General features: G+C 36.5%; 1 protein-coding gene across 1 annotated transcript in view; it reads left to right on the top strand.

Moving 5' to 3' along the window:
* Positions 1-13,975, top strand: part of LOC135072838 (gamma-aminobutyric acid type B receptor subunit 2) — a 229,106-nt gene that overhangs the window by 199,425 nt on the left and 15,706 nt on the right. Inside the window, 3 exon segments of the mRNA XM_063966878.1 lie at positions 941-1,103; positions 10,745-10,810; positions 12,185-12,361. Of these exon segments, the coding sequence (XP_063822948.1) occupies positions 941-1,103; positions 10,745-10,810; positions 12,185-12,361 (406 nt within the window).

The raw sequence follows: 13,975 nt of genomic DNA, 5'->3' as shown, positions 1-13,975 counted from the left end.
TTGAACATTTCTTCAAAAAATCACTTTAAATGCTACACGATACGCCCCCACGCTTAAAAAATTATATTAAATCTCATGGACTGAATCTACAGGGTGTAACAGGGGGGGGGTGGATCATCGTAAGTCAAACGATGGGGGACTTCAATACCTATCGATATAACCCCCATGTATGTTCCGCGATTTTCAATGGTTCCAAAGTTATTGAGATTTTTGTGAAATTTAAGTAAAAAGCCGGAATTCAGTATAAAAGTCTTCACTGTAGCTATAGCTTAACAACTGGACCTGCTTGCATGATTTTTTTTTCTAGAAGTAGTTCAATAGTGAGTCTTAATAATCACGATACCGATTCGTAAAAAAAGAATTAAAAAAAAATATGTAAAATTTTCTTTGTTTGAAAAATTCAAGTACTTTTTTTCACTAGAGGCCTTGAAAGTTGTTAGAAATAATTCGATTTGTAAAACTTTTATGAAGAATTTTTTTTTATTTCAATATGATAGGGTTATGACTCGAATCGGTATCGTGATTATTAAGACTCACTATTGAACTACTTCTAGAAAAAAAATCATGCAAGCAGGTCCAGTTGTTAAGCTACAGTGAAGACTTTTATACTGAATTCCGGCTTTTTACTTAAATTTCACAAAAATCTCAATAACTTTGGAACCATTGAAAATCGCGGAACATACATGGGGGTTATATCGATAGGTATTGAAGTCCCCCATCGTTTGACTTACGATGATCGGCCCCCTGTTACACCCTGTATATTGAATAAATTAAAGACTTATAGATTTTTCTAAGCTTCAAAATTCTACTAATCAAAAACAAAGCGCTGAAAACCAGATTCTAGCCAAAGACTATTTTGGTTGCTTGAGTTTCATATGATAGGTACCCATTTTATACTTAGGCATGTTGTAACTTGATCTAAGCTGCCCGTTAATTCCAGACAGTTCGGCTGGGACACGGTGACTGCCTTCACCCAGAATGAAGAGGTCTACTCCTTAGCCGTCAACGAGCTGGTGACCCAGCTGGAAGCAGCCAACATCACCTGCGCGGCTTCCATCACCTTCGCAGAGTCCGACTTCAAGGAACAGCTTCAGCAGTTGAAGGTATTTAACTTGTCATCATGATTATCAGGTCATGTAGTCACTGTAGGACGACCATCTAATTTATTATTTGACCTACAATTTCCAAAGACTGGGTTTTTCTCTGATGTTCATTCCATATTTTTCCCTTACATATGTACTTTATTTGTATAACTAACATGGTAAATGAGAACGACTTTTTACATTTATAATTAAAAAATTATGTGAAATAAGGCTGCATATTATTTAGATTTCAAAAACTAGATCGACTGGAACTGGACCAAGTATCACTCGAAGTCTCGCACTTACATACTTCAAAAATGTAACAAAACTCATAAGTACATACATACAGGTTGATTTTTCAATCAGTGTCCAAGTTTTTTGGAGCGACTCAGAATCGGTAACTTAATCGATTTACTTTTTTTTTCATAATTAATTCATAATTTGCTTCGTTCGTTGGAAAATACGTACCTACACACTTATTAACCGCAAAGTTTAATAGAAATAGTGGGTTGTAGTAAATAAGCCATAACCTTTAATACTTAAGATATGGGCATCGGCAACTTAGATTTTCAATTTTTTTTTTTGCGAAAAATACCACGATCAAAAATAATTAAGCCAAGTTGTATTGTTAAATTTTTCTATAGAGCTTTTTGGATACTGATTGCAAAGTCACCCTGTATTATTATGTTAAAATATTGTCCCCATTTGTAATGTTCAGTGAGTTGCCAGTAAAGTATTATGCCTCTTAAACGACATGTGTGTTTAGATCTTCGGGGATGGCGAAGACATCAGTCTCAAGTGTAATGCGATATCTATGTAAACAGCCTGGGGCCGACAACAGTGGGCGGCTCGAATAAAAGGCTATCAAACGTTATATTATATTGGAAACTTATAAATATATTAGCTTTTTCCTGTGGTTTTGCTCGTGTGGAATTTGATCAGTTTAAAAACGTATTTTATTTTATTTTTAAAGTTAAAGTTCAATTTTGAAATAGTCCTTCTTATCATTTATTTTGCCTATTTGTGTAAATCACATATTATCATTCTATTTTTTTATTTTTTTAGTTTGTTCCTAATGTAAAATACTTACCGTAAATAGATTAATACAACCACGCAGTATCGATTAGCCGGTGGTGGAGGCCTGGTGTGCTGTAGCACAGGGTATCCTAGTACGGACACCAGTCTCTACGAAATACTTATTTTTGTTCCTTGTTGTTATAATTACCCGTTACAAATTGTGACTTTATGTATTTTGTAAAGAGAGAAATAAAGTTATTATTTATTATTATTATTATTTTACATTGACTCGAGAAACTAAATAAAACCACAAATAAAACTTTAAATCAAAACTATCGCGGCCTAAACATTCTTCACCTGATAAAATGTTGAGTGCTCACTTATGAAGAGAATAAATTAAAATACCCACCTACTTCAAATAAAGGTTACAAAAGTAAATTAAAATACCCCTCAGTGTAAATTTCTAATTAAGCAATCATAACTTCTCTGATCCCAAAAATACGAATCATTTTCCCTTTTGTTTTTTCGCAAATCCATTATCGAAATGTTCCAAAATTCCCATTAGATACATTATTTCCGCACTCGTTCATTCATTAACAGAAAGTTTAAAATTCAGAACTTTTGTAAAAGCGCATGCAAAGCTTTTAAACCAAGCTACCTTCGTCAGGTTTTGTGTGAAAAGTTTTTATTTGTCACACGAGTACATGACTTATGTAAAGTATAAATTATACCTACAATTTTGTATGCTTCACATAACTTAACTTTGACCGTAACTATAACGAAAACCGGTGTTTTTTGTATAGAGTTTGACAGATTTTTGACGTTTGTTAAAGTCAATGTAAGATGGTGCAACCCGGTCTGAGAAGTCATTTTGATCTTTAAACAATCTAATGTTTGTTGTTTACACGTTCTGAAATACACTGTCATACACACAAGTCGCGGGCAGAAGCTATATAAATAATATCTACCTATTATCTTCTTTTGTTGTCAGTCCAATTACATTTCAAAGTTTATTCTTTCTTTCCGCTACTTCCTGGAGCAATCTTCCGTACTCACGTAATCTATTGGTTTATAATATTGCAAAAGTTGAGCCTCGTATGATGGTGAAGTTCTTATTCAAATTGTAATAGGATACCGTTAGTTAGTATTGTACCTATCTTTTTACTCGTAATTTTAACCTGCTTAAAAAAAGGAGGAGGTTCTATGTTCCACTGTGTTAAAGTATTTTTTAATCACTAGTTCACCTATTACTCTATGAATTGTGGAGCGATTTTCAAAATTATTTTTTATAGAATAAAAATAAAATATTGACATAATAAAATCATCATAATATTAACTTGGTCCTAATAATTAAAGTTACTAAAAAACTATTTGGATTGCAAATAAAATTCTGTTAATACCACTGTATTGAAACAGTTGAGTCTCTATTTTAGGGTGGACTCGACCAAACAAGAGTAAATAATAATCTCAGAATAAATCATCAGTCATTCGACATTTTGACATATTTCCCATACTGAAACTGTCAATGTTCCAGTTAAACCAGAAGTTATTCTTGAACTTGGATAAAAGTTTGGTCGAATCGGGCCTATTGCCGGTCTCTTGACCAAACCACCTCTAAGTTAAATTACAAATATCAACAACATCACATCAAGATAAACCTTTAGTTTGTTGTAATAAGTACAATTTTACTACCTCAGTAACCTAGCCTAGTGGCGGGCGAAGTTTCATTACACAGCTGGATGCAGCTTAGCAAGCAGTATTGTGTTAGCAGCTGAGTGCAACGAAAACAATCCGCTGCGAAGTGCCCTACTAAGGGCAAGACTGACGCCCGTATTCACAAACATTACTATGAGGTCTCACAGTGCGCGTAGACGCACAGGGTGACACACGAACCAATCACAGAGCTCTATTCAACGCTTTGCGTTCGATTTGCTGCTTCACTTAAGCAAGCATCGTTTGTGAATACGGGCGTAACACCTGTATTCACAAACATTACTATAAGGTCTCACAGTGCGCGTGGACGCACAGGGCCTCAAAAACCTATTCATAGACTGATAAACTTAAGGCGCGGAGTGACACACACGAACCAATCACAGCGCTCTATTCAAAGCTGTGCGTTCGACTTCCCATAGCGTTGCTGCTTCACTTGCAGCATCGTTTGTGAGACATAAAACTTGGACTGAGCAGAAAAGTGAAGTGTTTCTTTATTTCATTTGATATTACATTGAGTGCTCATTCTCACTGTGTACAGTTTAAAAAATAAATAAAAAAGTAGGTACTTCTATTACTCTTTGACTATTAAGAAGAGTATATTAAACTATGAGCTGAAACTTGATATTTAATTTAATTAATTAACTTCGGTGTCATATCTTTTCTTTTTGCTTTCGACCTTTTTTAACCCAAAGCCATCGTCATATTTAAACAAGCGTCCTTTATTTGCAGTCGGCCCATCATGAAATGTCATCTTTATAAACCTTAATTTTAATTTTTCGCTCCTAGGTACACCTACGCAGTTTTTTCAAGCTTGCTAAAAATAATCAGACTAAAATCACAGACTTAATTCATTTTACTTTGCAACTTTCTGAGAACAAGGTTTTTCATAAAATAGACACGCGGATAAGGTAATTGAAACCAAATGATCCTTTTGTCCTTTTACGGAAAATATTTTTGTAAGTTTCTAACTTTCTGACTATGATGATATTTTAAAGTAATTAAGCCTACCAGCTTTCGGAGAGTAGGTACTAAAACGTACTGCTTTGGGATTTAATTAAAGAAAAACCATGTATTTAGTACCAAACAACAAACAAGGGCTACGTAGCGTAATGATGACTGTCCTCTACTCAGAATTTTTGCGTAATGAATACAGCGTGAGATGCTACTTTTCTCTTTGATGGCTGAAGTACTTTATATCGTACGTCAGAACAAGGTAAACTCCTTCGCACATACTTATCTAGTTGTGTTAGGTACGAGGTTTTTGCGACAAAAACCTTTAAGTACCTACTTTCACCTATCCATGGCGTTAGCCTCGAAAAACAATAAGCAGCATTATTTAATCTTAATTAATTTAATCCCATTTTCGTGTTTGTGTTTTCTTATTAAAATCATTATTGTTGTGACTACACTTGTGATGTCAAGAATTATATCATTTCTTTCCATCTTTCTTTCATTTCAATAGTTGTCTGAACTCTTCTGTTATAGTCCTTAGTCCAGCCCCGTCACAGGCATAAAACAAAAGAGATACGTTCTTTGTTAACCACGAAAACAATGGTGGTATACAATAAAGTGAAAATCTTGAGCCTAGCAAATTATACTTATTTGTCTGCAGAGAAAATGAAATCGTGACGTTGATATATTCTGGATCACGTTCAGTGTTTTATTTACTAGTTATTTACACTATTACTGACTGAAAGTCTCTTTATAGGTTCAATAGAGTACATACCTACCTAGTATTGGGTTTCTTACATTAAACATTTCCAAAAAAAGGTCAACCTTTCCGAGATAAAGTTTAAAGCTCAAGGCCTTAAAAAAGAAGAAAAATAAAAATCGTAATAAACCAAATTAATGACAACTATTTTACCCAAACCTATTCTAAAAAACGTTTACACAAACACAGTTCAATAAATAAACAAAACATATTTTTTTAAATTGAACCATTATTTTGTATGTTGAATGACAATTTGCGTTCCATTTAAATCTAACTCGCTAAACCCAATTACATAGTTTCAGTTTTCATTCCAAAAACTGTTGCACTTTTACAAAAAGGGAACGCCGACGCAGAGGGCATCGAAAATGGGCCTATTAAGCCATTTGTTAGTCCTTTGTACAGACGGAAGTCAGATCAAACTATACATTGCTGTTGCAAAATCGCCTGTATTACAACTGGATAAGAAGCCACAATATTAAGCTTGACATGCTAACCTCTGTAGGTACTTACAACACGATCGATTCGTTCCCACAACGGTCCCTAACGTTTTGAGTTTCGACAACGTTTCCGACACCATTTTTAGGGTTCCATAAAACTTCTGAAAACACAGAACCTTCGTAAGGTCAAGCATATGTCGACATTCGGGCACAAAATAATGTAGAAAAGGCAAATTCACACATAATAATTATTAATTTGCAATCACATTTTTGTCCGCCGAAAAACTTAGGTACTTTTCTTGATAAGGATGTGGAATAGTTATAAAATCTAGCGTTAAGAGTCGCCTCTCGATAAAAAGTTTTAATTCTCACGTTCGGTTTTTTCCAACTTATTTTAAAAATTCAGGGTGTGGAATAAAATTCGGAATTTTCGCATTCAAGATACATTCTGTCCTGAAGCAATCGATCTTCAAAAATTTGCTGCTTTACTTAAGCAAGCATCGTTTGTGATTACAGGCATTATTTATAACGTATGGACTCCTGCATGTGAGTACCTACAACCCCTGCTTGACCGGTTTTTTTGACTAAGTAATTTATCGCACAACTCACTCGTCCGGTGACGTTTCTATTTCAACCTCGTAAGCTTTCTGCTTTTTGTTCGGCTCCGGTTTTTACGCACGGGGAAAACAATTTGTACGAAAAATGGCTTTTCAAATCGTTTGAGAGGAACGAAAAATAGATTTGAGTGACGTAAAAAATCAACAGTATAGACCTACCAGTAGCTTTAAAAAAATGAGTGGCTTTGACATTTTAATGAAATTCGTTAGTGTATCGAAAGCTGCAGTTTTAAAGACTAAAGCCCGTTCTGTGAGCACGAGCACGAGCACTGAAAAAAATGTTTGGTTACTGCTTACACAACAAAAGTGACCACCGAACACTTTGATTGTGAGGAACAAAATGTTGTGTAAATTAAACAAATAATTCTGTAGTGAGCTAGACTTAGTTTGGTTGTAGTTAACACTTAGTTCGGTGGTCACTTTTGTTGTGTAAGCAGTAACCAAACATTTTTTTCAGTGTATCGCTCGCGCATAATTATATTGCTGTCGCGACTGTGCGACGGGCGCCCGCAGTGAGTGTGCGAGCGCGACAGCAACATAATTACGCGCGAGCGTAAAGGATGGGTAGCTTGGGGTCATTGGACAAAATTCTACGTGCTCGCAGACCAGACTTATACACACAAAGCCCGCTGACAGCCCGGTGACTTGATGCCAACACATTATTTCAGAAGAATCATGTCGACGACTTCATCTATGACTATCATGTCAAAAGTCGACGACTCATATCAGCGGATCATTGAGTTCGGTGTGTGTGTGTGTAGTAGACTGCATTAGACCAACCATTGGTTAAACTTGGGTAATTTTACCTAATCGACAATGTTTTCACTGAACTTGGTGGTTTCCTCAGAAGATCCATTGATTATGAATCATAATTTATGAGGAAATCGATGGTTCTGTAACTAGAAACCTTGGCTGATAACGTACACGACTATGTAATCCAATATACTAACATCACTGTGTTGAAATTGTGAACAAGATACCACTGAAGTGGAGGAAAACATAGTTCGGTATAGTACTCGTATTACAGCAACAACAATATTCTACGGTATGATACCACAGTGTTAAGCTAGAAAGTCAAAGTCTCTTTATTTGTATAGATTATTTAAATAGTACTTACAAATCGTCAAATAATTTGCTCTTAAGGAGCCTCTACTTGTCTCATAATCTTTTTACCCTACCAGCGCTTCGAGACCAACACTTGGCTAGTGCTGAGAAGAAGCGCCGCAACAAACTCAGTCACCACTCTGTCTGTCGATTAATAGATAATAAATAATAAATAGAAATAGTGTGTGGTGTCTACAAGGTCTAAAAGCCCCGATAAACAGTAGACATAGGACAAAACCTTTTCCTATGTTGTATTTTGTGACATTATTCAACTGAGTTTTATTTAAAACTTTTAAAACGTTGGATGTTGAAAGTTGAAACGGCTGAAAATGCAAATTTTGACAACGACTAGTTTTCTATAATGATTAAAATATTTTCTTTCTTTTAGGATATTGATTACGATGATGTGAAAAGACACTTATGACAACTCCTCTCTTTTTTGCGATAAAAAAATAACAAATTACCTAACAAGGTTGTAGAACTTTCACCATTTAAAAAATGATACCTATTTGGCTCAAAACGAAACGTTAATGCGTCTGCCAAATTCCTGTGCCTATTTCATAATCCCTTACAGCAATACTTCAATTTAAATCTTAGAGCATAAATTAGAAAATGCAAACTTAAAGTAATTAAATCTCGTAACAGCTCTAGTTAATTCCGTGAGCCATTTTCAAATTTTAGCTGTGGGTCATTTATCAAACACAATTTAAACTCAGGATTAAAGCGTTCATCGCGGCAACTCCAAAGTTTTGTGAGCTTTTTATAGTGTAAGAGAACTTTAATTACTTTGAAGTATTTAGATTTAAGTGGCCAAGTTGTAAAGGTCTTTGCTGCTCCTTGCAAAAAAGGGTTGTGCTGGAGACCGGAAATGAGTTGGTAACTCGTTATACAGGGTGTTGGATGAATGTAATACGCGTATTTATAGAGCAATAAGGCAACAGGCACCGCGTTAACTTGGTAATTTGTATTGCAAGAAATAAAAAGGTATCTCAGAGATAATTCTTAGTATTAGGCTACCATTACTCAAAAACACCAGATCGTCGGATCGGAGGCGGGAGGTGCCTGGATGCGAGCGGCGCAGGACCGGTCTTTGTGGAAATCCTTGGGGGAGGCCTTTGTCCAGCAGTGGACGTCTTTCGGCTGAAACGAACGAACGAACGAACTCAAAAACATGTGAAATAGAGAACTAAATTTTATATCTAGTAGTACCTATAATTTTGCGAGTAATTTAAATTAGTACCTACTTCAGCCTTTAAGCTCTTCACAATTAGCGTAGCTACGCGCTAATAATTAACTTTTAAAAAAAATAAAACCGACTTCAAATGCGTGAACACAAAAAAAACTAAAAATTGAAAATATTGCGTATAAAAAAGTTCATCCCCAATTTTCCACCCTTGGGGGTGAAATATTTTCTTCAAATTCGCATGAAACCACCCTTTTGATAATACCTATTCAACAAAAAAATAATCGTTCAAATTGATTTATAATCGGCGGAGATATTGCGTATAAAAAAGTTCATCCCCAATTTTCCACCCTTGGGGGTTGTTTTTTCTATTATTAAATTTAAATGGGACCACCCTTGAGGTATTACCTATACGCCGAAAAAAGATTTGTTCAAATCGGTTCATAATTGGCGGAGTTATCGCGTAACAAACATAGAAAAAAAAAAAACATACGGGTCGAATTGAGAACCTCCTCCTTTTTTGAAGTCGGTTGAAAAGACTCTTATGACAGTTCAAAGTCCACAGAGATGAAACTTCAGTCAATGCTACAGATTATTTAAAAATGTAACACTTCAAAGCTCACACCAATGCAATGCGTTTTATGAGCCTTCTGAAATTCTAAGTTATCTTTTAAAGCGTAGGCAGAAATGAGTCGGTAACTCATTATACTGAATGTTACTTGGCCGTGGTTCTGCGTCTACCTTTAGAGATCCGCGGGGAGCATTCGAGGGACAAACGTTCCATTTCACTGGGGTTGGTTAACTTATTTTGCATAAAATGTTCTTGGACACAAAGCTTCAAAGTTTGCGACAATCTGAGTGAAAATTCACGTTCCAGTATTTGTTGTCAGAAGTTGTGTGGTGATTTAAAATTTCAGAGAGATGTAAGCCAAATTTTTGTTTGTCTACAAAATTAAATGTTAGAAGTCATTTCTGTGCTATGTATCACGCAGTTTCATTCAACCTATTGTACCTACCAATTGAGAGTCGCATTGTGAGAAGCCCTATTTACCTGCTTGAATAATATTTCACAAAATATTCTTCAAAGCACGATAGCATGTTTATGTTGATTCAATCCTACTCTATGTTCTACCCAAACTGAATAATAAATGTTACTTACCAAAATACCTCGTAAGACATAGTAACCTTTAAGTACCCTTGTCTAATCAGTTCTTCATTTCGGTCACTCCTCACGTCCACTGGACAAATAGCATGAGACAAGGTTGGCACAACAATACGATATTGGCAGTAAGTACAGACGATGGCTCTTAAGAAACATTGTAGCATTTACACAGTCGTAATAGGTGCGATTTTGAAACAAAGTGTTTCGTTGACCGCGTCATTTCTACAAAATTCGGTTTGTACTTCAAATATTTGCGCTCAAAGGATAAGAAAAACCTAGAATACACATAACGCTAATAAACACAAATCAACTTATTTTGTTAGTTTTGTTGTTATAGGTGCTAATTTTCTACAAAAATGTAGTTCGCCACTGCTATACGAGGTTACTACGAGGTTACTACGAGCTTACTTCGAGCCTACTACGAGTCTACTACGAGCTCATACTGACATGTATTAGCCATGGCTTGCTACGAGCTCATAGAGTAAGCTCGTAGCAGTGGCAACTAGTAAACTACAGACAATAAAGTTGTCCTTTTGCAACGGATAGAAGTGAATCCAACCATATTTTCTGCGCATTAGGTCCTCGTTTTTTAAATACTTTCTAATATCTGCGTCTCATCCTGAATTTTTCGAAGACTTATCGTAACACTTCTGAATCTTTTTGTATTGTTGTTATAGGCTCGCTAACTATACTGATGTAATAATGTTATTTTGTTTAGGAGCTGGACACGAGGATTATTATAGGCAGCTTCTCGCAAGAGATGATTCCGAAGATATTTTGCGAGGTGAGTTGCTTTCAAGTGTCATGTTATTATTGCTAATAGTTTCATGCGGGCCTCTGCAAGTCCACCAGAAGTTAAAATACTTAGGCTTAGGCTGAGTTGCACCATCTTATTTAAACTTTGACAAACGTCAAAAATCTGTCAAACTCCATACAAAGAGCACCGGTTATTGTTATTTTTACGGTTAAAATAAGATGGTGCAACTGAGCCTAAGTTGCACCACAAAAATTTTGACAGTAGGTAACTATAACGATAACCGGTGTTTTTGTATGGAGTTTGTTGACAGATTTTTGACGTTTGTCAAAGTTAAAGTAAGATGGTGCAACCCAGCCTTAGGCTCTATTTTTAATTTATACTTGTATTTCCTCGATTTTCTGCTTCATAAAAATGAAACAAAAATATAGATAAGCAGTAAGTAATTCAGAAAGCTTTACAAAGTAGAAGTTGAGGATATTATTGAAGAATAAAATTGTGTTTTCTTAGAAATAAGTTTAAGGTCACGAAAAACTTTCAATTTGAGACATTTTTGGGTGATCTATTAAGTATAAGTAAAAGTATTTTTGAACCTTGACCTCGGTAATACTAGCCTTGACCGAGGAAATTAAACGGGACCTTCTTGGAACAAAACATATTGCTTTGCTACTTATGATATTCGATTATGGGTTCGAAACAGTATCTCTAAATTGTGATATTATTATGTTATGTTCAAAAGTATCTGTCGAAAACAGTACTTTCTTTACTTTGTCTCGAGCAGGGTTTCTCAAAGTGGGGTACACGATCCCCTAGCTAGGGGTTCGCCATTCGACGGCAAGATTTACGTGATGGTGGTTCGATGACTGGCAGGCACGTGCTGCACACATGGCGGCCTTATAAAAACCTTGTTTTCTTCAACAGTCAATTTTATTATTTTCTTTAGGGGGGAGAGGGGATTTATTAATTTAGTTAAGGGGTACGCTGTCACCTTGAAACTTTAACAGGGGTTCGTGTAGCCGAAAGTTTGAGTAACCCTGGCCTAGAGAAGCTGGTATGTCGCTAACGGGACTATTTCCACCTCTCTTTCCCACCACTGCAACTCCTGTGTAGCCAGGATCTAAAGCTTGACCGCCAATAAAAACCCAACCAGTGTAGCTCAAGTTTGTCACGGGGGAAAGTTAATTAATGTTTATTGTCCGTGGTGCATATCTTTTCATAAAGGTTAACAAACCTTTGTTTATCATCTGTCATCCGCTTTGCAACGGAGGGAAGTCGAACCTTAACTTCGAACTCCTCCTGTGTTCTTCTGATTAATTTTGTTGCGGGTCCAATGACGATTTAACTTTCCCCCTGGTATGTCGCTACACTGTAAGAATAAAGCGTTGTATGTATGCGAGCCCGCAGGCGTTCAAGCTGGGCATGTTCGGCGCGGAATACGCGTGGCTGGTGGCGGGCGCGCCGCCGCGAATACGGGGCGCGGCGCCCTGTGCGCGAGCGCAGCTTGCTCGCGCCTTAGAAGGGCTCGTCACTGTGACGGCGCATAGAGGCATCGTGGGCGATGGGACCAGATTCTCCGGTTTGGTAAGAATACGATCATTCCTTAGAGCCTTGAAAGACTCATTTGATGGGTTCATTACAAAGAGCATCTGAGACCAGGTGCCTTTGAGGGGCGTGTGAATGTGACGACACATCGAGAGATTGTAGGCGACGGATCGTCATTCTCTGGGCTGGTGAGCATTTTTTCACAGAAATCCACTTTCAATATGAAAAGAAAAAATATTAATGATGGTTACTCGCGTGGTTGAAGTACGCACGAAATAGGTCTCATCACGGTCACCGCACACCGCCGGATTATGGGCGATGGGACTTCCTTCTACAGTCTGGTAAGAATTATGTAATTTCTTACAGCATTCGAGTAAGCAAAATATGATATTAATTTATGGATTGATGAAAATGGGGTCATCTCTACAAAGAGGAGCCCTCGTAAGACTCTTCACAGTAAACAAGCATCGTAAGCGACGGATAATAACATTGATGTTCTGCCTTCTACAAAGACTGCCCTTACTAAATGCGTCACCCCCATAATATTTGACCTCACAAACGAAGCGAATAAGAACATTACTTTGTCAGAATCCCTACTGATATGTTGCCTCCGTTAGAATCACGTAGGTACTCCACGCCAATCATACCTGGCTGACTATACTGGGCCCTCCAGCAACAAAGTAAGATCAAAATAGAAACAGCCTGGATAATGGAAATCCTGTGTTCAGTTAATTTTTTGACTGTTGAAATCTTTGATAAAACTAAAATAGCTACCAAAACTCATATTAAGCAGAGTTGGATTCATATCCATATGCACTGTCATTCTATTTTTAAATTATATTTCACTTCGGAAAAATATACTTGGGGACTCATTTGCGAATTGAATACAGGACCTTTCGTTGGCTGAACGACTGCTTTAGCCGTTTAATAATGGAACCATTATGCTGTTTTCGTATGTTTAAAACAACTGCGGTTAGCATAGATTTCATATTCAATTTAATTGCTAATGAGAGTTGGGATCATTTATCATCACTATCCGAACATTTTAACTCAAAACCCCAAGCTTTTAACAAAAAGGTTTGAATTTAAATATCCTGAAAATCGTTCGCTTCACTCTCAATCCATCCATCCAACCCAACAAAGTTGTCTAACCCTATTTGGGTAGTAATTGGTATTAATATTGGGCTAAAACAATGGCGGCCGGCTCCAGAGAAAAAGGAAGAAACAAGGTAAATTAATTAATGACAATGATTCAGCGCAAAACCGCACTCTGTGTAAATACGGAATGCTATAGGTAGTTGTTCTCCTGAGAAGTAAAAAACCGGTCAAGTGTGAGTCGGACTCATAGGTCGTGGACTCGTGTCCTCATTAATCTATTTCTTCCCACTGTCACTTAAGTAAGTGAGTACGTATCAGTTAAATAACATAACGTTTATGGCCGTTTTCACCATCATTCTATAATTTTAAATGACACCTATGAAAACAAAATTCCTGATCTGTGTTACCATAGAGGGCACTTAAAATTTAGGGATTGATGGTGAAAACGGGCATTAGATCCTAAATAAAATCACAGGATAAAAATTAAGTAAAAATATCGACCTTATCAAAATTTTGAGCGTTGTTTGACAACACGACCATCAAACCCCAAGTTCG

The sequence above is a fragment of the Ostrinia nubilalis genome, chromosome 6, assembly GCF_963855985.1.
Source record: "Ostrinia nubilalis chromosome 6, ilOstNubi1.1, whole genome shotgun sequence".
Taxonomy (NCBI): domain Eukaryota; kingdom Metazoa; phylum Arthropoda; class Insecta; order Lepidoptera; family Crambidae; genus Ostrinia; species Ostrinia nubilalis.
This window is presented reverse-complemented; position numbering and strand designations above follow the sequence as displayed.